This window comes from Echiichthys vipera (assembly GCF_963691815.1).
Source record: "Echiichthys vipera genome assembly, chromosome: 1".
NCBI lineage: Eukaryota > Metazoa > Chordata > Actinopteri > Perciformes > Trachinidae > Echiichthys > Echiichthys vipera.
In genome coordinates this window covers 20,933,502-20,961,455 of record NC_139826.1, presented here as the reverse complement: position 1 = coordinate 20,961,455, position 27,954 = coordinate 20,933,502, and the positions used below count along the sequence as shown (strand labels likewise).

The 27,954-nt window shown below is 40.4% G+C and overlaps 2 protein-coding genes across 2 annotated transcripts in view; both read right to left on the bottom strand.

The window, feature by feature from the left end:
- The window catches only part of kiaa1549lb (KIAA1549-like b), a gene marked incomplete at both ends in the record, with an annotated part of 58,703 nt that extends 48,695 nt beyond the window's left edge, over positions 1-10,008 (bottom strand). Inside the window, one exon of the mRNA XM_083916911.1 lies at positions 9,783-10,008. Coding sequence (XP_083773037.1) covers positions 9,783-10,008 — 226 coding nt within the window. The remainder of the gene's footprint in view (positions 1-9,782) is intronic.
- Positions 10,009-11,454: 1,446 nt separating this feature from the next.
- Positions 11,455-27,954, bottom strand: part of hipk3b (homeodomain interacting protein kinase 3b) — a 44,165-nt gene continuing 27,665 nt past the window's right edge. The window contains 13 exon segments of the mRNA XM_083917784.1: positions 11,455-16,424; positions 17,297-17,436; positions 18,950-19,209; positions 19,328-19,474; positions 19,570-19,890; positions 19,985-20,152; positions 21,700-21,824; positions 21,937-22,058; positions 22,154-22,268; positions 23,713-23,872; positions 23,957-24,141; positions 25,732-25,818; positions 26,333-26,452. Of these exon segments, the coding sequence (XP_083773910.1) occupies positions 15,954-16,424; positions 17,297-17,436; positions 18,950-19,209; positions 19,328-19,474; positions 19,570-19,890; positions 19,985-20,152; positions 21,700-21,824; positions 21,937-22,058; positions 22,154-22,268; positions 23,713-23,872; positions 23,957-24,141; positions 25,732-25,818; positions 26,333-26,452 (2,421 nt within the window). The 3' untranslated portion in view covers positions 11,455-15,953.

Here is a 27,954-nt window from a genome sequence, read left to right as displayed (position 1 = left end):
CTGTATGTGATTTATATGGGCTGCAAACATTTAGTGTGAGTGGAAAAGGTAAATCTTTTAAGCGATAACTTCCCTACAGCTATGACACCCCCTCTGTGATCCTTGGGTTGCATGAGGTTACGCTTGGACTGACTCAAAGTTCACAAGTATAATGGAGTCAGTATAATTCAATTCGATTCAATTTTATTTTATTTATAGTGCCGAATCATAACAAAACTTATCTCAGGACACTTTACAGAGTAGGTAAGGACCACACTATATCATTTTAATGGTTTTGTAATGGCCTAATGCAGAGAGTAGAGGGCTGTTTTCTAAATACTAAAGACGTGTCTACTTCAAGGTTTTGAAATGATTCTCATGGACACCATTTATGTGGTGGGCAAAAAAAAGAATGCAAACAGATGGAAATGCAGACGCTATCTGCTATGAGTATGTCTTCTAATACAGACCTTTTTTTGGCATACATTTCACAATTGAATTCAATGCTTACCTTTCCTCATTTATATTTTTGATTGATTATTTATCCACTCACAGTAGCCCGCTGTAGTGCTGCAGATTTGGTCCAGAAGAGTTTGATGGCAAGCAGACAGATTCTATTAAGAGGCTGGACGCCCCCACAGGAGCAATCTTTTCAGGAGCAATCTTTTATGGCAAGGTAGCCTCCTTTGAGCAGGGGTTTTTCTCAAATGGAGATATAGGTCAGATCAGTGCCTATCAAAATGGAGACATTTTTCTGATGTGCATCTATGGTGTCATATGTCTTATGTACACATAAAAGGTACAATGTTTTTTCCACTGTTTCTTTAAGGACATCAGAAATAGAAATCACTTGATCTTTTCCCTGTGCTCTTGCTCTAATTTTGTCTTTTTTGTCTGCAATTTATGTCTTGTCCACATATGACAGGAAAAAGACAAACAAGACAAAGCCTAGTTTTTTGGATATAAAGTTTTAAATATTAAAACTCTTCTCAGGTTTTTACCAGTGAGTAAAGGATACAAATATTTCTTCCATTAGTTTGAATCTTCCTCCCACTACCAAAGATTGTGCGCCCGTTCATATCAACCCTAAGTTCCTTACAGGCCTACTTCTTGAATTGGATATTCTGTCATTCTTCTAATTTGAACTTGTGCACCTCCCTATCTCTGCTATGACAACGGTTAGTACGCATAACTTAATGGGTCCTATCCATGACTCGTCTTGATATCCAATGTCAAGGAGAGGCCTGTCTCCTAGGTAATGATGTCATAACTGAGATCCATTTACACCATCAGGTACCATGATCTAATCCTATGGACATGTTCTTGACCTTCACAGGCAACACAGTGACAGTGAATCAGAAACACACACGGTCACACTCTAAGGTGAATTTCACTAATATTAAAATGGTTAAATTGATTTGCTTGTTAGATCAAAAACAGAGCCAGTTACTACTCTCTTCTTTGTCGATCTTCACGATTGGTTGGACTTCTGACTCTATACTGCTGCCTCAGTTTCCAGTGGCATTGCTCCATTTCATCCAGGGCACTCCGAATTCGTAAGCTCTCTGGCGACAGACCCTCTGACGGACGAAACAACCTCCGGGACGGGACAAAAGGGTTTGTATCCTATTTACTGTAGGGTTGGAGTGGGCTTTAATAAGGTCTCCAAGCTCTGAAGCTTGCAAAGGCATTTGCTAGATAGGTATGAGCTGGAACATGTGTGAAGGCCTCATTTGTGTGTATGCAAAGGGTTAGCTATCCAGCAGCTGTGGAGCGACACACTCGGATTATCCCAGTAATGAATTAGCCTGTAGGGAACAGCCCGTCTCATTTCAAGACTTATGGGGCGACTTAAGAGTACTAAAGTAAGGGCATAAATCAAACAAATGCTACATGGTATAGATTTATGATAGTGAAGAAAAGTGAGTGCTGTGTGTGTGTGTGTGTGTGTGTGTGTGTGTGTGTGTGTGTGTGTGTGTGTGTGTGTGTGTGTGTGTGTGTGTGTGTGTGTGTGTGTGTGTGTGTGTGTGTGCGTGCGTGCACATTTTCCTCTTCTCTTCTTCCTCTGAGTCTCTGTAATTGAAAGTATATGACACATTTTAAGTTTTCATCATTACATTCAAATTTCACCACAGTGTGTCTGATAACACACCCTAATTTAGTGAAAATGTGATGTAAGTAAGTATAAGTACTAAAACCACATCTATATTCTGTCAGTTCATATTCGGTCTGCTTGATTACTGATTAATAAGATGGGCTTCTAAAACCGTTGATCATTTCCTTTAATGCTCTCAGAGTTCAGCTTAGCCCTCCACAGTACTCGTGATGCTTCACTGACGCTGTCATCTCTCCCTCCACTCTAAACCTGCTTCACTAAAGCTGGAAATCACAGAGCGAGTCCCTGAATCTGTGATGTCACTGGGGTTTAAAATCAAAGGTTTGTCTATAGACTGTGAGGGGGACGCGGCTGTTTCAGTGACATAATATACTATAAACAACCTCTCTCTCTCTCTCTCTCTCTTTCTGCCTGGGGCTGGGGACACTACATGGGGTCATTTGATGTGCTGAATAAGTTGTGAGCATTTTCTCAGACTGATGCACTACTGCTGTTTGTTGTGAATAAATTATTTCTGAAACCCATATTACAATGTTCAATATTTCTCTGATAATGATACGTGTGATTCACTATATGGCAGGAAATTGCATTTAATGTCACATACAGTATATACTGTGATGATAAAATTGAGCAATTAACTGTTATGTGTTAAATCACAAAAAAAATGTACATGTTACACAAAAACTCAACGTATCATCAGGGTGCAATTCTATTGTAAGTTATTAATGCAGCCTAGTTCCAATTTCTATAGAATCCAATTGGAGCGCACAAAAGAAGGCCATCACATTTACATGACAATAGGAAAATGCTCTGATAGTTGTGGTCATGAGAATTCTCACACTGTAAAAAGGGGTCACAGACTAACAATGTACTATTCATTGGTAATTTTCTACATTCACATTGACTCAGATGACTACATGTAATATGAAGGAGGTTACTTGTACTGAAAAGCCCGCAAAGAATGATCGACTCTGAAGCTGGACACTTTTTTTAGCTAAATTTTTTTTTTTCATTTTTACTTGTGAACCTAATGGATTAGGCTACATTTGTTCAAGCACCTTTGATAAGGAATCTGTCCAGGAGTGGCCATGAACCATCAAATACCATTTAATTAAAGGTTATAACAGACAAAATTAAACATAGATTAACAACGGACTATATAAATATTGGAGGTAGTCTTCGTGATGTCACACACAGGTTTCTGAAGAGCCATTGTGAAGCTCAATGTGTGTTGCCGTCACCATCTTGGTAGTGCCTGACACTGCTTAAACCAAAAATGGGCAAAGAGGTGGATCATAGATAGAGCTTGGAGACGTGCTGAATAATGCCTGCAGTCCATGCTAGCCATCTGTGACGCCACCCACCTGTTACTCAAAGCTGCCATGGTCTTAATTATATATTAATTATATTATTATTAATTATATATAACAATAGTTATGTATCGTCACTCCAAATTCCAGTATAGGCTTTTGGGAGTGAGTTTACCTCTTGCATATTCTCATGAAGATTTATTTCGCACCCTTGTCCTCTGCATGTTTTTCTATCAATGTGGACTATACCACATAATTGTGTATCACAATATCTCAATATATATGATTTAATGATGATACATATCCATTATTGCATTATTGTCCAGCCCTGGTTGCTTGTGTGTGTTGCTTGTATTTTGTGAGTGTGTACGTGCACACTTACTAACATTTTGAAGGCTCAGCGTAATAAATGTGTTTGTCAGTGATCTCACATTCCCTCCTCCAGCGGTTCAAAGGGATTAGCTGAAATGCCACAGTCCACGGAGGCATCTGTGTGAAAATGCAAAGCCTAAAGCTACATTTAGCATTTCCGTTTGTAACAATAGTAGACAAAAACTAAATATGATACAATGACACTGACACCATTAAAATGTTACTGACGACCCCTTCTGTGAAGGCAAATCTCCCTCTCTCTCTCTTTCTCTGTCCTTCTGTCTCTCTTATTTATGCACACCATAGATCTAAATCTGACCCAGCCTCATTCACTTCTCATAAAAATCCTCTTAAATTCTGAAAATCTATATCTTTCACTTTCCCGTGAACTCACAGAGAATCACTTCACTTAACACACTTTATATATAATGTTGAAGAACTTTAAAGGCCAGCTGTCGGGGCATAATCCGACCTAATGGGTGAGACACGTAACACCTTTATCATCCTTATTGTTACATGAAGTCCGGTGATATACAGTGTAGCTATGCCCAACTTTTACCTGAACAGAAGGATCCTGTGTTTTGACTTTCACCTGTCTCACTAAAGAGCACCTGTCAGAGTAAACACTAGATAAACATCTTCGTTTGGTTCACTTGGTCTTAGTTACTTATAGCTAAAGTGATATTCACCAAATTGTATTTTAAACTTTCTTGAAAGCACAGTTCACAAATTTGTTCTTTATACGATGCTTAAAATTAGGATAGACTTAAAATTGTTTTATCCCTTATATGTAAGATTGGTTAAGTAACCCATTAATAAAGCCATCCCCCTAACTGTCCTAATTCATTTTCTAGGGGGGAGAGTCCCCCAAGGCCAGTGTAAATCCTGTATTCTGAGGCTGGCTATCAGGTTTGCATTTAATTTTTTTAATTCATAAGGGTCACACTACTTACTTCTGTCAGCCTAATCTGAGAGATAAATCAGACACAAAACAAGTTGTTATTAATTCTATCACATTGGGTCAATCTTAAGAACTAAAATGGGGAGAATCGGACAATCCTAAATTTCCCAGAAATTCAGACCTCTCATGCTGCCTTCTGCGAGGAGCAGTGTGGTGTATTTTAGTGTGTCCCGATAGATCAGGTAGCCTGCTGTCCGTTCTCAAGCAGCAGCAGAGCCGAGCCTTTGTCTACCATCAACCTACGCCAAACAGCCGAAAACAGAGACAGACGAAAGAACAGAGCAAAGGAACAGAGATACTGAAGGGAAACACACACACACACACACACACACACACACACACACACACACACACACACACACACACACACACACACACACACACACACACACACACACACACACACACACACACACACACACACACACACACACACACACACACACACACACACACACACACACACACACACACACACACACACACACACACACACACACACACACACACACACACACACACACACACACACACACACACACACACACACACACACACACACACACACACACACACACACACACACACACACACACACACACACACACACACACACACACACACACACACACACACACACACACACACACACACACACACACACACACACACACACACACACACACACACACACACACACACACACACACACACACACACACACACACACACACACACACACACACACACACACACACACACACACACACGATATTCCCAGATTGCACTGAACTATACAAGGGATAATGCGAAGCAGATGGTCCAAGATACTAATTAGAAGCCTGTTTGCCTGTCTTATCATTACACCTATGTGTTGTAGAAGTGCTTCCTGCTTTGTTTACAGCGGTGAAGGAGACAAGACTGCAAGCCTTTTGACTTTCTTTAAGACTTAAAACAGCCCTTTGTGTAAATTATTGCGGAGACGGATAACAATGAATGTTCTTTCCCTCTCAGAAGGATTACAAGTACTAATATATAAAGTACTAATGATATATATTTTGAATGACTTGACAACACTCTGTTTCTGCTCTTTTCATTTGTGGCACTCAAGTTCTTGCATAATGTTGAACAGAACGCCGACAGTCTTCCTGTCAAAACATTGGTATAACCCGCAAAAGGAAACAGATCGAGGATTGTGAGTAGAACACAAACAATGCTATTTCTTTTATCACTGGTTTTCTAAATTCACTTTTCGATTTGATATGTCTGTTCACAAAGACAAATGTTTACGTCACGACTGAGCAAATGAACAGCCCGGCTGATAGACACCATCTATCCTGAGCACGCATACTGCACACACTGCACACATGCACATACATCTTAAGCCCTCCTGACGTGCTTTGCTCACAACATAATTAACTGCTTACATTAACTCATTGCAATGAGAGGGAAACGAGGGAAATAAAAAGGGGAACCGTGTCCTGTCCTCTATGTGCTCCTGGAAACCCAGAGATCACAGAGACAGGTCGTTAGAAGAAAGGTGAGTCATGGTCGTGTCTTTTTAAAAACAATTCATGGAAATCATTTTACCATTAACCGTTGTGAAAAAGCTTTAAAAAGGCCAATCCAGACAAAGGAAAGAAGATGCTGAACCACATAAAACAAGAAACAGAGGCAAACCACCAAGAATGATGTGACATGCAGCTTCCTGCTCAATTGATGCATGTTAACAGTCATTTTATGGCTAAAAGCCCCAGACTGCATCGCAAATAAGAAACGGCTTTGAATCTTACTGTCATATCTCTTTTCAATGAATTCCTAAGCAGAAAGCGATGACTGACAACAGCTCAGGGATAGCATTCCATAAAGCAAGAGGTCTGTGAGGTTAACCCCTGTCAAGATCGAGCTGTCAGCATTCATAAGCAATGGGTTGGTTGTGGTAGTTGGAGTAAACAGAGCTGTCGTCAGAAGAAAGTCGTGCCTTTGCATAGCTCGCATCTTATGCGTGTCTTTGTAAGCATCATTTCACCAGCTGTGTAAAAAAGAAAGCCATAAACCAGACAAAAAAGTATGCAAGCGCATTAAAGATCAACCTGACTGCCTGAGAAGGCTTCATCATTGGAAGCTGATATTATACCAACTCAAAGCAAATGAGGATATTTTTCAGTCAGTGAACCTTACACACACACACACGCACACACAGCAGTATTAGCATGAACGACACTGGATTTCTGAGGCTGATAAATGCACTAGTGCTCCGTTCAGCCACTGTGCAGGAGCATTGAAAGTCAAAACTAGACTTTATTTTTAATGACATTGTAAAAATACATAAAGGAGGAGAGTAAACTCCAGCTTTGAAATGTTTTATTTATCATTTATGATTTATTGTCTGTTGTGGTAATTATAGTGTGTGATTTTGTTGAGTCTGAAGCCACCCACGAGTCCATTATGATGGACATCAACTAGATTACCTGAAATGTGATTATGCCCACCCAAAGGCATATTGTGATGTATGGTCAATATTAGAAGAAGGCCTTCTGCTCAACATTATATTTATTTATTATAAATCCACTGCACTGCTGTCCCCGGAAATCTTCCATCTTGAACAGATATAGGTCATGTCATATCTCAATAATGATATCAGTATTTTCCCTTATCCCAGAATGATAACCAGGTGTAGCCAGCTCCATACTCCAGTACTGAAACAGTGGTGGGGAGTTCAGTCTGGCTCTGAGAGACTACTAATTAAATGAATAATTTATCCCATTAAAGATCCATAAGAAACCATGGGAGGAGATTTGAAATAAGCCAAAGCTTATATAAATTACATTCAAATCATTACTGAACAAATGTAGAATGCAACTCAAATAGAGGGCAGAGGTCCCTGTGTGCTCAGTTAAGAACTGGTACCTTATCACATTCACTAAAACATACACATTGTGACTGGATATCCAGTTTCTTTTATTTTGAGCTTTGAGTACATACTCCAGGTTTCAAACCAGTAACACTATGAAAGCTGTGTTTCCATTCTTTTAATATGGTACATTTTGAAACTGTACGAAACCTGTATGGACATGTACCTTAACACTGGTTCTGTTTTGCGTTTCCAGCGCAGACAGTACTCCTAAATGTAGGCCTCCGCCATGGATAGCCATGGGCTGATAAACAAGCTGAAAACAACTCATTCCTCCATCTAGCTCTGCTTAGCTAAGCCGAAGCAGGTTAATCTATGCACCAATTGCAGATGGCAGCATTTCTAGCTCCAACTGTTCTGATGTGTGTTCTGTACTAAGGTCACTTCTGTGTTTGCACTATTTGGTCATCTTTACTCATATTTATTTATTCCATACTATATTATTACAAAAAAACAAAACAAGAACAACTGCACTTTATCATGTGAAAATGTATATATGTCTATTTCTATTTCTTCCCTTTTTAAATTTAATTTTATTGCTTATTTTTGCTATTTTTTTTATCTTATTTTGTAATATGTTTCTGCTTTGTAATATTCCGTTGCTGCTGTGACAAACATTAAAGGTTTTCTGATTCTGATCCTGATTCTGATAACGAACTGAACTGAATTGAACCGGAATGCTTGGTGCAAACAATGTATAAATGGTCGCATACATATTGTAAAAAAAAAAAAAAATTCAGTCAACCAGTGTAAAAGCCATGAAAACCAGTAAACCACATTTTATATCAACATAAAAGACAAGGGTGCACAGTTTCTTGTCCCTACAATCTGACATAGGTAAATAATAAACGTAGGTACTAGTATGCCCCTTTCAAATAAGTACTATAGCTATGGTGCTTCTGCTGCTGCTGCTGCTGCTGCTACTACTGCTGGGCTCATGTGTTTAAGAATGGATGTGCAGACTGTGAGGAGGAGGTGGGAGGAGGAGACTGCTACTGTAGCAGTGCATCAGCATAGGTGAGACTACAGCTTCTATACATCCCAGTTTGTAGACTGGAGGGGTGGTGATGATGGAGCTACTGATAGGTGCACACACTGAACACTTGCACAGAACACCTTTGAATTATTTCACTGAGGTAGTGTAAATAATCACGAGGGGGATGATGCAGCCAAATTAGTGCGCATGCAACAGAGACTAATTGTCTTTTTCAGTCAAGCCTATTCCTCAAGCCATAATGGTTGAAAGGCAGCTATGTCGGCCAACCTTACCCCAGCTGCCTCTCATGCCGCCAGAGACACAGACCTCCAGTGGGCTACAGTATGTGTGTCATTAGTGCTGACCCAGATGCTCTGAAACACTGACGGTCCTGTGACTGCACTGCATTCCCAGAATTAAACTCCCTTAAAGCTCATTACACACAATCATAACGTTTAATAACCTCTTCCTGGAAAAACCAAAACCAAAATGAAATGCCTATTGCAGAACAAAGGGTACTAAGTGAAGTTTAAATGAGACAAAGTTTAGTCCAGCTGAGGAGAAGCAGAGGTTCAAGGTATGTGCAGTGCAATCTGATCAGAGACAAAGGAGTTGACTGGCATCAGGCTCAGGCGGTAAAGATTAGTAGGTGACAGAGAGTTACATCACATACAAGCAAACCCTGCCCGGCATCAACACCATCTCTCACACAACGCACGGCAGTGCGGTCAGTGTAGGGAGAATCCTGAATAATACAGCCGTTTCAACATCGCCCCCTGACTGCGCAAATTTCAGTGCAACAATAACCTCCTGCATGCCACAGCACATGCAAAGAGCTTATAGGTGCATGGACCACAGAGAGGCTACTTGATTTTTTTTTTCATTAAAAAATAAATAAATGATAAAGCAAGCTATAGAGCCGTCCCTTCAGCTTGTACGTATGTGATCAGCAGCAAAAAACGGTGCGGATTACAAAACGCTGCCTTTGTGAAACGAAAGACCCTTATTCCATCCAATATGTTCCAACTCTTCACAATAAATGCCACTGGCATAGATGTGACAGAGGTTAATGCTGATGTGTTATCAGCGTGCGTGCGTGCGTGCGTGCGTGCGTGTGTGTTCTTAGAGCAGATAGCTCGGCGGTGTGTGCTTACCCTCTGCGGCCAAAGCGCACCGGACAAGAATTAAAAGCATGCCCACAGACAGCAGACAGTTCGCAAGCATCCCCGCAGCTCCGGCTCGCCACCTGGTCCTCAAACGCCTCACTTCTCCTCCGCCATCGGTCCTTAGCGGCGAGCGCCCACCGGGGTCCGCTCCGCCGGCTCCCACCACCACCACTTTGGGGTGACCTGTCCGTCCACTCCTCAAACCGGGAGCCATATCCAGTGGATAAGTTGCTGAAGTTTCGGTCGTAAATAATACATCGGATCAATCCTCGTGCGTGAACGGGAAACACAGCGGCCCCGCGGTCCCGTCGTAGTGTCCAGGGCTGGAGGAGGGAAATGAAATGCGCCCTATCGCTCCGCTCCGCTCGGTCCACCCATCATCACAGAGTGGCGCAGGGAGGCGCGCACACTTTTCCAAAGGTTTGACATTTAGCTGTTGGCCGTGAGCTGCCTCGTGCAGACCTGCTCCACACGGAGGACAGACATTTGGGCGTGCTTCGGGGGACGTTGAGCCGCAAATGTAAGGGTATTGAAGATGCTGGGTCACTGATTTAAAGTCCAACACCCCTCTGGTCAAACCGAGCGAATGAAATTAGCATCTTCTGTTAATTGCCGGAAGAAAGTCAAAGCGAGCAGCGTAAAGGGCGACCTCTGCTGGGTGAATGAAGCCATACAGAACTCCATATCAAACGGTTTACATTTGACACTTGCTCTTAGCGCATATTGGTGGATGAATATTCAAACGGGTGACTTTATAGTTCTTCTATACCTCCACTAGCGGTTAGGCCCATGTAGTGTCCTGAATGCTACAGTGATTGATACGGCTGTTGTACCTCCTTACCGCCACAAGATGTCAGCAAAGACCCAGAAAAGACGAATGAACACTGCAGGTGACGAGACGAGATTCAGGCCTCCGGTTTGTGCATTTTAATAATGTGCCCCCAGTAGTGTGGGGAATCAGGTAAACCCCATTTGACACGAATAAACCACAAATTCTTGTTCTGGAAATATGATTTTGAAAATAATTCTGACCTCTGGTGTGTTTGCTAGTGTATTTTAAAATTTGAAACAAAATGGCATGATTTATTTAGTAATGACATATTGTTTGTTTGTTTTACAAAGATTCCAGGATGAACACTGAAGTGCTCCGTACTCGTTGTGGAATGAATCCAAAACTTCAATTTCTTTTTCTGTGCAGCAGAAATGCTTAGTCAATCAATCCATTATTGATTGTATGACAGAGAATTGGGCTACTCCACACTTACTTTGACGCCAAAGATTACCTGATTCAAATAACTCAAATGTGAAGATTTGCTTTTCGGTTTATCATTCGTAGCTGTCATCTATTTTTATCATTTTCTGATCATTTATAGACAACGGGATTGATCAATTAATCCAAAAATGTGTTGTACAGAATAAAATTCAATCAAAACAATGGTAGAAAAAAAAGTAAAGGATAAGTTGGAGGCCCTCTCGTGTTACTAAGAGTTTGGCACGTCATACTCAAGTGCTTGCCGGTCAGAGTTACTAACCAGCATTGTTTGAGAATGCGGTGTACAAGTTTCCAATATGATCAGTTACATTTGTTGTGTTCAATACAAGAGAAGCACCCAAATACATTAAATGATAGGGGGGAAAAAACAGAGAAAGTCAAAAAGAGAACTGCATCAATAGATTTTTTTTTTAATTCAAAGTGAATCTTAACAATAATACACCATAAAGTCTTATTTTGACACTCACCAAAAGAGTCACCTGGAAAACCCGCTTAATGTGACAAAGTAGAGAAGGCTTGGTCACCTAAATCACTGAGAACTAGAGAGGAAACACTATCGCAAACTGTAAAGAGACATCACATCCATAGAGTTAGTTTTCCCAGTCCTCATACTGTAAATATTGCACAGTGCAATTGCTACATGGCAAACTAGTGTAGCACAAAATAAAAAAGCAAAATGAAACAAAATAAAAAGCCACAAAAAGTCTACAGGTATTAAAACAGTAACAGTTCAGATTTCGTAATCAAGTCTATTTGATGAGCAATCTAAACAGATGATTCCATAACTTGCAGTGTGAATTAACTCTGAAATTGATAGATGACCAGAAAAATAAGAGCTTGAGTAAAACAAACCGTATCAAATAAAATCAAAGAGTAACACAGTAGTACATTTAGACTAATATAGACCCTGAATTAACAACTCTAGAGGATAATAGGATTTGTTTTCTGATATCAAAGTCATAACTTTAATAGTAGTAATTTAACAATGTTTTTTTTATCTGTTACATGTTACATGAGTCCTCAAAAAAAAGTTAGCCATAAACCCAAGGTTTCAATCGTGTGGAAAATTAAAAACAGTTTCAAGATTTCTCTCCTCTTGCATCCATTCTTTTCCTAACAAGTATGGGAGAGTTTATGCAGGCGCATTGCTGGTGAATACCTTTGGAGGAATCAAAACACAGATTACATTTCACATGCTTATTATTGGGGAACTATCTCAAGCACTAATCTGCCAAGTTCATGCCTTGTCGTCATAACCTTTCTTTCCCAAAATGATACTCTAATACGATCAGTGAAACATAGAGGCAAGGGAAAAAAATCATGTAACCATATCAGTGTCAGTGTTTTAATGTGGAGTATTGCACTCATGACTGACTGTGCAGAGAAACCACAATAATCTCTTTAAGAGCGCAGTTTCCATTCAGAACACAGAATAAACATCCAGATACGACTGGATATAAAACATAGCGCCTCTGATATTTTTAATAGCCAGTGTCAACTGTGCTCTGCTTACTCCCGCTCAGCCTCAACTTGCACGATGAAAGAAAAAGGTGCTCTGAGCGGACAGCTTCTAGGCAGACAAAGTGAAGCAACTTAGGTGTACATGCAAGGTAAAGCAAAGCATGGAGATCATCTAAGAACACTTGGTGGTGCAATGACCGCACAATGTAAAGTATTGCATCTGCTGTTCAGCCAGAGTGACTATCCAAAGATCATAGACTGTCATATCATTCAAAGTGTGTGTGTGTGTGTGTTTTATTGTGTGCGTCATCATAGATGGGCTTTGGTGGCGACTATCTATAACAAGAGGAGCACGGCAACCACGCACACATGTCCTCTGTTGTATCTACAAACTGAACAGAGGAGTACAAGTCCCTGGAATCACACTGTGAAGTCCTATTTTGTTTTTTCGTGTGTGTGTGTGTGTGTGTGTGTGGGTGTGTGTGTGTGTGCGTTTTAATTCCTGGTCGTGTGGCTGTTAAAAGACTGTCTACATGGTAAAGGACTATTAGTGGATTCTATGCCTTCCTCTTCAAATAAGAGGTGAGGAATCACCATCTTGAATTCTCACTTTCTGAAGCTCAAGGCACATAAGCAGTGCTGCTCACACTGTCTCAATTTCGGTAAGGAACACATAACAATGGCCACAGTTTTGCGTTGACAAAACATCATTTTGATATGAGACACTCATAAAGGGGGAGCGATCCGAACACAAGGCAGTTAAGAATAACAAACTGAAACTGATATTCTAGCCAGATATAACACTGAACAGTTAAAAAGGTTGCAATAAATATTTGTTCAAATCAATTCAACAGTAAAGTTGTAAAACATTATTTTGGAACAGAAACATTGGGGTTTATTTTAATCTTTAGATCACACAGTCTAATCACCCCAAACCCTTACAAGCCTAACTACCTGCATGAGTGCTTAGTGGCGTGTGTTCGTGTGTATTTGGTGGAAACATTAAAGAAGCTTGTCAATGAACATAATGGATTTTTTTTTTCCTGGCATCTCACAGTGCTCCTGTAACACGCACATGAGTACTGGTAGTATACTATATAGATATAGATATAGATATATATCTATATATATATGTACAATGAAAAAGTTAAATCAATCCTGCAAGCTACAGCTTTAGATGTGTACAAAACGTCAATATGAAAACATACAAAAATTAAGTTACATCGATACATTATTTATATGCAGTGATGAGCCCAAAAGATTAATAAGGATAAAATACTGATGCAAAAACAAACACCCCGAGAAACAACGAATGCAACTAATGTTCATCATCAGCAATACAGTAGTTACAATGACACTCCAAATATGAACGCAAAACACAAAAATCAAAACCACTTCTATTTCAGATAATTAGGGACTTATACAACAATAGCAACGCAACGTTTAAACTCAGAGAAATCACCTAATTTCACAGCTATCGAAGTGGCAATCATCATATAGCAGCTTATCTATGATACATTCAAGAAAGAAATGATACGACTTATTAACTGCCCAATAAGCTAGACAAAACCTCTGCCGTTTTTTTTAAATACATTTTTGTTAGTTTGTTTTAATTTAACCCCATTCTACAACTACATTATAACTGAGGTCTATGCAAACAGAATAGCTACCTTGCTCAGGAAATGAATTACAGTCTTTGGTGCTGCACAAGCAACTTCATTTGAAAATAAAAGACAAAAGAAAACACACACACAACTAGTAAAATGAACAGATAAAATGCACACGCAGCATATATATATATATGTGTGTGTGTGTGTGTGTGTGTGTGTGTGTGTGTGTGTGTGTGTGTGTGTGTGTGTTGTGTGTGTGTGTGTATATCCTCCCTGACGGAATGTATAAAATAAGCAGTTGACACCGATAAGCCTTAAGCCTTTAACAAATGGTATAATGTAAAGGGAGAAAGTTAACTTTGTCACACATGCATAAATGAGAGAATTGCACACAATTAACTCACACCTTATCAAGCATCTGTACTAAATAGTCTAGCTCTATAATATATGTCCATATATGTGTGTATATCAAATACTGCATGGTTTGCTCAGGCTTAGAAAATTCCATACCGTGAATTAATTTGCATTTTTTCTTTACCCAATCAAAGCCATGCCCACCACACTTCTAAACATCTAAGAAACAAAGTGAAAACACTCAAAATTAATTTACGAAGACGAAAAAGAAAACGAACCAACGACTATTTAGATTGTATTGCAGTTTCATCAAACAGTACAAATACTGTTTGTAATAATAGTTTCACTAAATAGAAAGTGATTATCAAATATTAAGCAATACTCAGTACTTGCACTTTGTACACTAGTTCATTCGGGAAAAGGGAGAACGGAAAAAAACAAAACGTTTTTTTTTAAATGAAACAGTAAGCATTCGCAACAGCAAAGCATGCTGTTCTTCTTGAGAGAACAGAAAAGTAACTCACTACACACTGAAATATACACTGACTCCAAAAGATAAGCACCGCTATCCGCGATACATCACATCCATGCAGGCTATGCATGGACATATACACGTGTGCATATATACTCACACATAGGATGCATCGACTGATTGGAATTTCAAGTGCTGCAGTCCAGTACATTAATATTCATGTATATAGTCATATATAAGTAAGTAACATTAACAACCTCAATTATGTAAGGCACTATGGCTGGGGACAGTTATACAATGCAGCGAGTCTTGTGACACAAACAATAAGAGCAACGTCTATGCATCTTTCCGTTTACATTTTTGCTCATGCAAGACCACATGCAGCGTGAGGAACAACCCTATATAAATCGGTTAATTGACTTGACATTGCTAACACCAAAAGACACCGAAAAGGTACAAATACTTCAAACGCAGTACAACATATACTGTGGACAACGTGTGCATCTGTCAATCTAGAGCTAGAGACTGGGATGGCTTTACAAATATGGATGTGTCTTGCACACGTAAGAAGGCAATATAGAAAAATAGCTGGGTTCAGGGGTGCAAAGTCTAACTATTCAACACCACCCCAATTATTTTACCTGTTTTGAGGAGTATTCGTAGAAGATCCAATGCAAAGTTATATATCAAATGTGCAAAACACATTAAGTGTGAGTTTAACTACTCATTCATTCTTTCATTCAATCATTCATACATTATTTCCTTCTTATTTTTTTGCCCAAATCATCTCCACCATTGGAACTCTTTTTTTTCTTTTTAAAGCTTGAAGTTCAATTACACCCAAGTCTACATGATTCAAAAAATAGCTTTCTTTCTCTATGGTTGTGCCATGGTTTTGGAAATGAAAACCATGTTGTTTGTGGTTTTAGATAGATTCACCCTGCTCACTTAGCCCTCAGGTGGTATAAAGGGTACCTGGGCAGCCATGCTCAGATGTAAGGGTACTGGTTTATTTTGGTGGGGCTGAGAGGGAAACTGGCGTAGGCGGGAGAGGCAATGTAGGAGTGCGGGGGAAAGAGTGGCTTGAATTGGCCCTGGGGGTGCAAGGTGGGGGAGGGCAGCAGCCGGGGGTTGATGCCCACTGTGACCTGATGCACGATGCCTGCCGGGTGGGAGATGCTGTAGGTGGGCTGGAGGACGGGGCGGGAGGCTACAGGGGAAGCCAGGAGGTGGGCCACGGGTGCAGCCGTGACCAGAGGACCAGACGGGGGGTAGGAAAGTAAGGTGGGCTGCGTGTGCGGATGGCCCCCAAGGTGGGGGTGGGGGCCCGTAGTGTGGTTTGGGCTGCTGTGGGACAGGGTGAATGTGTGCCCATGCATGGTGGGAGGGATATAGGCCTGTGGTCTCCGGTGGGCAAAGTTGCCGTTCCATTCCTGATGGCAGGAACCGAAATGCTGCACCTGAGGGAGAGAATATCTGGCTGATCAGATTCACACCGACTTTGTCTTTATGAGCCACTAGATGCTGCTGTGTCCACATTTTTACACATCAGTGTTGTGTCTCTAATCAGTCATTAACAATCTTACATTCACCTCAACTTCATTTGAGTGTATACCATGACACTCTTCTATTCATTATCTTTGTTTTACTGGCAATCCATTAAGTGAGCAGAACTACAGCAAAATGCGTGAGTCTTAAACACAGTTGGAAATGTTCATCCACCAACTGTGAGTAATTCTGAGCGGAGCTGGTAGATTTGTAAGCAACAAAAGCTATTGTGGCGGATGAATTAAGTTTAATTTTTAGTATGAAGTGGGCTCTTGGTTGCTTCTATTGAAATTTCTGAATTCCAATTGTGCGGTTTATTACCTAGAACACTTTAGTAATTGCAGTGTCTGGTACAATTTGCTTAAGCATTCATTTGATGCAATTCCAGACAAGGGGCAGAAATAGGATACAATGACTTGACATGGCAATTTTATGAAGTAATACAGTGTGTCTCACTTTACTCACTTGATCATGTATGGAACTTCTCCCTTTTTATAATCTCATTAAAGTATTATTTAAAAAAAAAAGCAATTGTATACAATGAGGCTTCCCACTAGCAACTCTGCCAGTTATGTTCAGTGGGACACCCTGCGGAAAGCATTTCCTCTGTCGGTGATTAAACCGAGGTGGTGAGTTAGTGCTTTTATCCCTGCAATAAATGAGGCAAAATGTTCCCAATGTCTCTCTGCAACAACCTTAACAAATAAAATATAAAAAGTTTATACATGCTAACATACTTTTGTGTATGTGTTTGTGATTGTGTAATACATGTATGTGAGCTCACCTGCCCAAAGCCTATAGGCTGCTGTTGCTGGGGCTGGAATGCAGGGTTGATCTTCTGCTGCCTGTTGAGGAGGGGAGTGGAGTGGTGATGTTGTCGACCAGGAATTCCTCGCCCTCTGGACTGGCATGACGACTCCAAGACTGAGGTTGGACAGACAAACACAGATAGATTGAGATGACGTGTCAATGCAGAAAATGTCATGTCCCTCTATCAATTATCACATTGTGAATGAGGGCAGGCAAAAGGCAAAAAAAAAAAAATGAAGAAGATGCAACTGGGGATTGGATCCAGCTATAACAACAGAAATTGAAACGTTTGTGGTAGGAGGCTTTGTAGGCCTATCAGTGATTTCAGCTGTGTTTGATCAGGTCCAAACTTTTAAACGTAGTGGCATCTGTCCTCTGAATATGATCTAGGTCATTATAAATAAATATGTTTGGGGGGGATCTGGAGGAGTTGGTTACCAAGCTTGATCATAGAGCTCATAGTAGGGTCAGAACATCAACTATAAATATACCTGGTAGAACGAGAATAGCAAGCTGTGCCCTTTTATGTGGGGCTCTCGTTGCAATAAATTGAGGGTTGGGGCGGGGCGGGGGTGCCTTTGACATGAAAGGTGTAAATGTTCTAGGTTGCTGAGAAAGACAGCAATGTCCCACTGACCACACCTGTTAATAAAGCCTACATATAGCATGCGTAACTCCACTGTAACACCAGACAGAAACATTTATCTAGGGCTGCAACTACCAATTATTTTCATACCAATTCATCTGCAGACTACTTTCTATATTAATCAATTATTTATTTTTTTCAGAAAATAGTAAAAAATAAAATAAAAAAAATGTCCATCCGAGGGTCCAACGTAATGTCCTTAAATGTCTTGTTTTGTCCGTCCAAAACCAGTCCAAAAATTGAGGCTGAAAAACAGCCTTCTCTGCCATTTTTTGCACGGAAAAATAGTTTACAACAATTAATTGGTTATCAGTGTTTATTTATCTGTCGTTGCAGCTCTACATTCATTTGTTTTTAACAGCCAGAAAATGTGTTCACGTTCTCTGTTTGACATCCATTATTTGAATATTTCACTCATTAAAACATTATAGAGCGATTACGCATGTCTTATGTAGCTTTAAAAAGTGCACATCCACACAGATAAAGGGGCACTCAGAGTCAGTCTGGAGCAAGAGTAAGGAGTGATGACAGCAAACAAATATCCACTCCAGAGCAACTACAGGGCAGGTCACCCATAATCACCTGTGAGAACCTCTGTGGTCTACAAAGACAGCATAATCCCAGGCCATGTGACCTGTGGAACAGACAGCAGCTGTGGTGACTGGCTCTTTGAGCGAGCATGACCTACTCATGCACTTGCTAGTCTTCTGAGTGGATAAGTGTACTTCAGACACAAAGCAGCGTGTGCAGAAGAAAAGGGTGTCCTGTTACCTGTTTTATCCATATGATAATTTAGGTTGAGAGATAGCCTGGGTCTAATACAAAGGCCAGTCATTTCCAGCTGTTTTTAAGTAAAACATGGCATTCATTACAGCCTGTGATAACTATAATATACATTATTAGGTCAACTCAAAATCAGACTTAAATAAGGAATGGACTGAATGTACTTGTTTTTACAATGCATCTTATGTCCAATTTTACCTGTGTTCCCATACGTTTCACTGACAGCAGGGTGGTAGTTGTTGTTCTGCACCCTCATCGGAGGCACCACAACAGTACGAACTGTTGGCTTGCTGGGCTCGGTCTCCGGGGCAACGCACGCAACACGAGGCTCGCAGTTCTGGTTGCTGTCGCCGATGAAGCGTTGCTGTGTGAAGGGACTGTTGCTATGGCCAGAGGCGTCTGAGGCAGGCGAGCTGTCCACCGTGTCACAACCGCTCTCTTGTTCATCGTCTGACATACTGCAAGAGGGCGACCGATAAGGAAGGAAGTTACGGATATCTTGTCTGTTTTGGTGAAGCAACCAATGGATCAATCGTGAAAAACATGTTTTGTTTGAGTCAGTTGCATCGACTGTACCTGTTGGGGTGTTTGCAGGGTGAGGTGCTGGACTGGGCTGAGGCTGAAGAGCTGGTGCTAAGCGTGCTGTCAGGACTGCTGAGGGAACAGACTCTCTCCATGCTGACGGTGCTCTGACACGCCTCACAATCTGCACTACCCTTACACCTGTGTGCGCAGAGAGACAAATGAAATAAGATGCAACATTTTTTTCAAACCAATTTAGAAATATCGTTCGGAGGAACCTGATGGTCAATACTCACTCTCCCATTGAGTGTCTGTGTGCGCTCTCCTCTTCATCACTGCTGATACTGATGACACTAATAGTCGGACTTCCTAGGTCAGAGATCACCATGGCCTGCCGCTGCTCCTGTGAAACTGAAAGCTCCTCACAGTCTGGCTCCACTTTACAGCAGTTCTCATCATCCTCCTCCACATGCTCTGTTCCTCGGCCCTCTGCAGCAGTACGTCCTTCCTCTGGACACCTGGCTTCTACCTGCTGCACATTCTTTGCTGTATCGGCCATCTTTGGGGACTGGCATGCTAAATTTTGGACGTTTGTGTTTTGGGAAAAGTTGCTGCTTCTATAGGAGAAAACGAGAAAAGTCACTTTCAGAAAGGAAATACCCTATGTATATTTGTTTTAGTTGCAATAGGGGCAAAACTCAGGAGCCATACCTGTTCACACAAGGCTTGGCTCTCTTGCTGGCAGCTGGCTGTGGCCACACCACATGTGCAATGCCTATGTTGATCGGCTGGTGGGTGGACATGGTCATTTGGTTGGTTAAGAATGGCTGAGGATGTGCAATCATGGAGCTGTAATGGTTACCATGGGGACGCACTTTCCTGCATTAAGCAAAGAGAACATTGCAAATTGAGCCATAAGCCTTCAGCACCATTACTGACAAAATGGTCTCAGTCACTGGTCCCAAAGGGACACGTATGACTCATCGATCATTAATATTCAGGGGAGCAAGTACGAGAGCAATACAGCCATTTCCAAGGGTGTCCATAGCAACTAAAGGTAATAAAGATTCTCCAAATCCCTGATTCAATCAGACTTTTGATTTAAAGCTATAGTCAACTGGGCTTGGTATTGTTTCGACTTGGTCACAAACTCTCACATTATAGCTAAATGGTACACTAAAATATGTTTCTGAAAACACTTTATGCGAGAAAAATAGACAATACAGTAACAGAATATTGATTGATATCTAATCAGCGCTGCCTAGTTTCACAGTTTGATCGGCGTTCGGAGCAGTCTTTGACACTGGCTGGGGGCTTGTTTTGAAAATTAAAAATACAAGGCGATTCATTTAGTAGTTGACAACTAATCAATTAATCAATAAATCTTTGGAGTTCTACAACATGGTATGAAGTTTGATATAACCACCATTTGTCATTTTGTACTGTACTGCACAACACTACAGCCATATGGTCCAATTTAAACAATGTATTTAAAATGGGAATCACCGATCCTAGTTTGATTTCGCTTATTGAAAGCTCATTTTGATCGATTTTAAATACAGAATTGAAATAATGACACCCCTAAACAGCACTAATATGTATACATTGCTTTGGATAATACTACTTTACATATTGGAACTACAGTATAAGGAACCTATCAAGAAAGGACACAGTATTGTCCGAAACCTAGAGGTCATCCTTGACTCCACCCTTTCTTTCCAGTCACACATCAATCACAAAATCCACCTTTTTCCACGTCAAAAATATCTCCAGACTCCAACCTTCCCTCTCATACTCTGTTGCAGAGATCCTCATTCACGCTCTTGTTTTCTCCTAACTGGATTATTGCAATGGAGTCCTGGACAGTCTCCAATATGTGCAGAACTCAGAACTCTGCCAGGGTTCTCACCCACACCAAACCCTGAAAGCACATCACCCTCATACTCATCCACCTCCACTGGCTCCCAGCCAAGTCCCGCATCACATACAGAACCCTCCTCCTGACCTACAAATGCCTCCATGCCCTTGCCTGCCCCAGTACTTATCTGACCTCCTCCACCAACATACCCGGTCCCAGAACCTGCATTCATCAGACTCAGTTCTGCCCTCCATTCTCCGCACTAGCCTACGAACCTTTGGGGACAGAGCCTTCAGCGTGGAAATCTCTCCTCACACATATCTGCAACGCCCCAACCTTGATCACATTCAAATCTGCTCTCAAAACTTTCCTGTTCACCAAGGCCTTTGGCCCCTAGATATTTTTGTGTTCTTTGTGTGTATGACTGTTTGGATGTATGTCCCACGTGTCACTATGTAAAGCACCCTTGGATTCCTTGAAAGGCTTTACATAAATCACAGTTATTATTATTATCATTAAAAAGATTTTGAAAGATGCTGTAACCTCTTGAAACAGACAAACGGCTTACCCCCAGTCACCCAATCTTTGTGAGCCGGCCACAGTGTCAGATGCCAGAGTGGTTGATGGTGGGGGCACTGATGTCACCTGCTGCCAAGTGGGAACCAAGATCTGCTGTGCACGATTGGACCAGGCCTGTTGAAGTTCAGAGAAGCAAAGCAGTTACATCTAGTCAAAAAAAACAAGCTGTCCCTTCATCTCAGCCTATGTTATATCGCCATCATCCCTATCCTTGCTAGCCCCTTACCTGTGTGATCACTCCAGGTCTGATTTGTATGGGCTGGATGGGGGGTGCTTGAGTGACCAGAGGCACAGAAGCCTCCATTCGAACAGAGTAGCCTGCTGGTTTAGCTGTGTTTGTGGGGATTCCTGGACAATGGACAGGAAATATTTGACTTCAAGATATTTAGTCCAACCACCATGAGGATTAATAAACAAGTGAAATAAATATTTAAAAATCCTACCTTGAATGGTTGGGGGACATAGAATGAGTGCCTGCTGAAATGAATCGTTGCATCCAAACTGACCACTTCCTGTCTGCAGTGGTATCCCAGGATGCATCACTGATTGGGGTAATCCCTAAAAAAGCAAAAGGGGATATCACTGGACATGGTATCACAATGATCAACAATGGTATTAAATAGCCAGAAGATGGCGACATCTCTGTCAAGAGTAGTCTGTATTTCAGCCAGGCAGAGCCCAGGTACCTGTCTTGTACAGAGAAATAAGTAGGGTAGTCAGTTACCTTTAAGCTTAACCCTGTTTGTCTTAATCAAAAGGCAGTGGATGACTTGGCTCACATGTGGTAGATCACTATCATAACCTCAAACACAGCTGGTCTACCGATCTGAATCAGAGTATTCAATGCCCTATAGTCACTCATCAACTCCCTGGAAAACTGGAGTCCTCAAGCGTCAAAGGAAATAATGAAATGTCTGGACCAATACTTTCCTCTCATCGAAATGCTGCTATTGATCTGTTTGACAAAATGTATCCAGGTTTACAGAGGTAAGACTTTTTTAAAAGTTGTATGACTAAAAGGTCATCAGACAGAAACTTTTTGAGACAGGCCTTTGAGGTCAAACCACAGAACAGTTAAGCATGTGCCATCACTACTCTAGCTGCTCTCGTGCCTGGCTATAATCACATCTATTGAATAACGAGAACTAGGCCTATATTGTTCTGCTACAGCTCCTGCATGTGGCCCAACCCCCATGCACATGACAGTAAACACAAAGCAGCCTTTCAGAGAATAATACTAAAAAAAAGCCACCAGTATTTCACGTATCATTCTCCTGAAGAAGAAAGAGTTACCATTTACTATGCTGCTCCATGGAAAGAAGCCGTTTTTTGTGCAAAGAATGTGACCAATCATCATGATTCAATTCTGAACAGGAATGAGAGAGCCTTCTGATATTATCCTTGTGTGTAATGATGAAACACATATGTAGTTACCATTACTGTCACATATTGGGCATCTTTAACGTTTTATCCTCAGAATGGTGTTTTTTGAATAAACTTTGAGATGGTTTGAGTTAGAAAGATCCAATGACAAAAAAAATGGTCAGCTCCTTATTTTTCCTCAGCAACAACAGTGATTTGCACCGTTGCCATGACCTCAGAACCATGACGTGATTTTGTTGCCATGACAGCAGTGCTAGGACGCAATAAGGTGGGCAAGTCGGCATACTTGAAAGCAATAAAGACAAGGATATTGTCTACATGATCAGCCTTCACAAGAGCAGATGAACAAAAAAACACCTTGCATGTCAATGACTCAGACCATCTGTGATTATTCCTTTACTCAGACATTGTGATATTTTTTTCAATTCCTAGTTGAGGAAACAAGAAAATATATATTATAATGCATTGATATATATAGCAACTTATTGGTTGGGTCCTTTGTTTCGACAAGGTTTTAATTCCCTGGTCTAAAGATTACTGTGTTTAAGTGTAATAACACCCCCAACACACGTCCATAGAAATTGCAGATCATGATGCAAATACATCCTGAATGACTTACTTGACTGTGGACACCAGTAATCTTGCTGAATGGGTGGTTGACAGAGGCAGCAGCGGTTGTGGTCACAGGCCTGATGAAAGGACCTTTATTTCTGTTGGCCACCTCATATGCACTGGGACGAGTCCAGCAAACATCCATGATGTGGAAACATGACTTCACACTACAGGCAGTGATACAGAGAGTTCAAGTTATGTAGTAAGGTCAATATTACATGTCTTAAAAATCAGATGCAAAGTGGACTCACTGGTTGCTATGGGGAAAGTCGAGCAGGTGTTGCATTGTCACAAAAGGGTGGCTGAGAGCTTCGGTAGGGGCGATCCTCTCTTCTGCATCAATCAACAACATCTTCTTCAACAGACCCACAAACTCCCGACGGTCTGCCTTCTCCGCCAACAAGTCACTACCTTCCAGATTCATTACCAAGTTCACCTGGAGTACAAACATTTTACTGTCAGAAACTACTGGACAAAATAACTGTTCAGCAGAATAACATATTAAAAGGTCCCATATTATGTTATTTTATAAGTTTGTACTTATATTTTGAGTTTCTACAAGAACAAGTTTACATGCTTTAATCTTTTAGAACACTTATTATAGACTGAATATACACTGGAGCTAAATATTAGAGAACAAATTATCAAAACTATTCTGAAATATTGCTATTTTTTTTATTCAGAATTTGATAGAATATCCGCTGTGTCTATACCACTGCTTACTAGCAATTTATTTTTTAATAACCAAGGCACTTTAACAAAAACCTTTATTTTGTGAAAAAAATTGGAGAACTTTAACAATTGTGTCAGAAGAGAAGATTTAAACAATGTTTTCTTAGGGCTATAGGATTAAAAATTGAATAGGAAGCGTAGAGGCCATTGCTTTAAATTACTTCATCACATCACATGCCCACAGGACATCACTAGTTTCTCACACTGCTCTGATTTGATTTTGGTCCATTATTCTTGCAGTCGCTTCCACAGTGCAGTAACTGTAGTGGGTTTCTTAGCCATTACTTTGTTGCCGAGGATTTTCCAGAGATTCTCTATGGAGTTTCACAAATTAAAAGGTTTTTGTTAAAGTGCCTTGGTTATTTAAAAACTTGCTAATAAAGCAGTGGTATAGCCACAGCGGATATTCTATCAAATGCTGAAAAATAAAAATAACAATATTTAAGAATAAATCAAGTATTAATACTTTGTTTTCTAATTCTGATCTCCAGTTTAACTGTAGTCACCTGTATTCACACTCTGTCTGAAAGACTCCATTTTGGCGCCTGTCTCCTTAAGCCTGCCTCCCGAAAATACTCTTACTGGTCAGTGTTTCTGGGTCTTTTACATCTACGCTCTTGGCGTCTCTGCACTGTCAGTGCAGCCAGAGAATGACTGTTACAGCACTGTAGTGGCGCTTTCTACTTATTTATAGTATAATTATGACATCACAACCGGACAGAAGTCCTGATGGCTCGTTTAAAGACAAAGTTTCTGAATATGGACTGTGTGCATTTCTCTGTGGATTCATTGTTTCTTCCCATGGTATTTATATAGCATTTTGTTAATAAACAAAAACGACTTGGAAATCTCACTTTTTACTATATGTAACCTTTAAAAGAAAAAGGTAAAGTAAAATGAAAAACGTAACATTATAGTACGCTCTGTGTATGATGAATCAAATAAAAAATATTCATGAACATGAATTCTCAAGAATCTCCTACTTATGAAATAACAGACCTGACGCATTGGTGGTTGCCTGGGGAATTTCCACCCATGGTGTCTTTATACAGAGAATAGTAAGTGAAACCTGAACCTTAATTTCTTTGATTTAGGTTTGGTATTTAACTGAAGGGAAATCAACCTTAGTGATGTTCTATTTTTCCCCCAGTAATAAGTTGTGCATTCTTTTCATACAGCTGTGGGGTGTACTTCCTCTGGTGAAGACCCAGTAGCCTACATCCTCTCAACATTTGATGTTGAACTTCCTCTGAAGTCCCGTTAGGTACATTGTGGTCCATGCAGCTGAACATACATGCGCTATGTCATCCAAGCAGCTGAAGATGTACTTCCTGGCTTCCTTTGATTTCATTCCTGTCTCCGTCTCATGCTCATCTGTTGACTACAGAAAAAGAAAATGTTCAGTGGAGCTGCAAAAACTGAAATCAGTTAAGCAGTTGCCATGGTCGGTTATGTTATGATTTTAATAGTTTATGTTGCTATAAACTGGATCATTCAAGCTATGTAGCAAATTGAAAAACCTGATTATTCACAACTTCAAATTCCAGGGTCGGTATTCATGACTCATGCTGCCAGAAAAATGTCATTGTAGAACCCTAAACTGATTCACAGTACACTGACAACTGACTGAGTATATTTTCTTTGGCTTAACCTTTGCTAAGACTTTATTTGAAAGGTTAGTCCTTCTGTGCATGTGTAAGTTTGTTTCCAGAAATCTATCAGCTGCAGTCTTTGTTTGCCCACAGGGAGGAAGAAAATATCTGTTGACTGATTTAGAGCTGACATAGACTTTTACCATTAGCTTTCAGTGAAAATAAAAGAGGGTAGAGGTTAGTTGTTTTGAATTAGAGGCAATAAGCCAATTAGTCACATTCTGCAGGTGTGTAAATACTCACCTTTATTCTCCACGCTGCATAAGGTGAGTCAGACCCTCTGCAAAAGAACCGTGCTGTCTTTGTCCCCGTATGCAGTAAATGTTCCCCTGGCAAACCTTGCGTCTGAGAAATGTAGCGAATCTGTTTGAGATAAGGAGTTAAGTGAGAAAGAAAGAAATGTGAATGAATATGAACATAACAGATTAATCCTGTAGCTAGAGCAAAAAAGAATTTCATTGGTTTAAAAGTGGAATAGTTTTGATAATAATAATAATAATAATAATAATAATAATAATAATAATAATAATAATGATGATAATGATAATAATAATAATATATTCTGTAATACAATTTCATATTAAACTATAAACATGTCACTTCAACAATGAATGTTTTTTTTCACTGTTATTGTTAATTTCTCCGTCATAGACTCTCCAAAGCCAAGACATTACCGGAGCACTTTCTACTGACATGCTCTTTTATGTACTGATAATTTACAAGGTAATTCACAGTGACATTACACTATGAAGTCACCCAGAGTCAACGTTACTGTGTGGACGTGTACAGTACATAGCAGGGACAGCTGCAGAGACCTTGAAGATTCCTGACAAATGGCTGGACCCAAATGAGACCTCTTTACTGAGTGTAGATTGTGTTTATGATCTCTGAAAGGTGTCAGGGTCTTTTCATGTTAACTTTGATAACAAGGTTCCTACAGTCTCAATGCCAAATGCTTTGCTGGGTAACGATGCATGTCAGTCACATGCAGGTTTATGAGAGGAGACCAGTGAGAAGCCTCAGCGATGTCAATCACACCCAAGTGTGAAGGACAACAACCATTAGAGATTCAAAGCTGCTAAGGAGCAAAGAGAAAGCAAAGAGCCACACACTGTGTGAACTGTGGGGATCAAGGAAAGAAGTCAGTGAACCCATTCAAATTAGGCAGATAATAGTTTATCATAAGATCTATCTCTCCCTTTCTCTTTAAAATACACAGATCTAGATGGACGGCCGCCCTTTATATATATGATGTCTCCAGCGTGCAGCGTGCTAAATGTCAATGAGTGAGTTTGTGAGTGAGTTCCATGAGGCACCTCACATCTAAAAAGTGAAAACTACAGACTGAAAATGTTTTTCTTGGAAGCTACTCATGTGTTGATCTTCAAGCTGTTCCTTTTGGCCAATGTGGTGCTTGAACAGTAAGCTTATATCAGTCTGTTGCCGAGTTGCAAATACTGCAATGTGTCTGTGTTTGTGTGGGACCTATGTCTATGTTAGTTGGCTATAGATGAGTTCATGATCAAGTAATGTATTCGTTAGGATTCTGACAGCATGTTCAATGAATGTAATCTCATCTACTAAGAGATTTAGAAGATCCTGTCACTTATGGCCCACTAACTAATTAAAATGTATCATAAAACACATGGTGTCACTGGTCACTGTCCATTTCTCAATTTGGATTTGTCCTTTCCTTTAGTCATTTTCCCAGTGTATGCCGATTTACATCAACCAAAATCTCCCTCCGTTTCTCTTATTTTCTGTCTTTCACTTTCACTTTCACTAATCATAATGTAGTCAAGGAATACCGACAGTGTCAATGCCAACAAACTTACCATGAAAGGAAATCCCCCTGCTTTCATGTT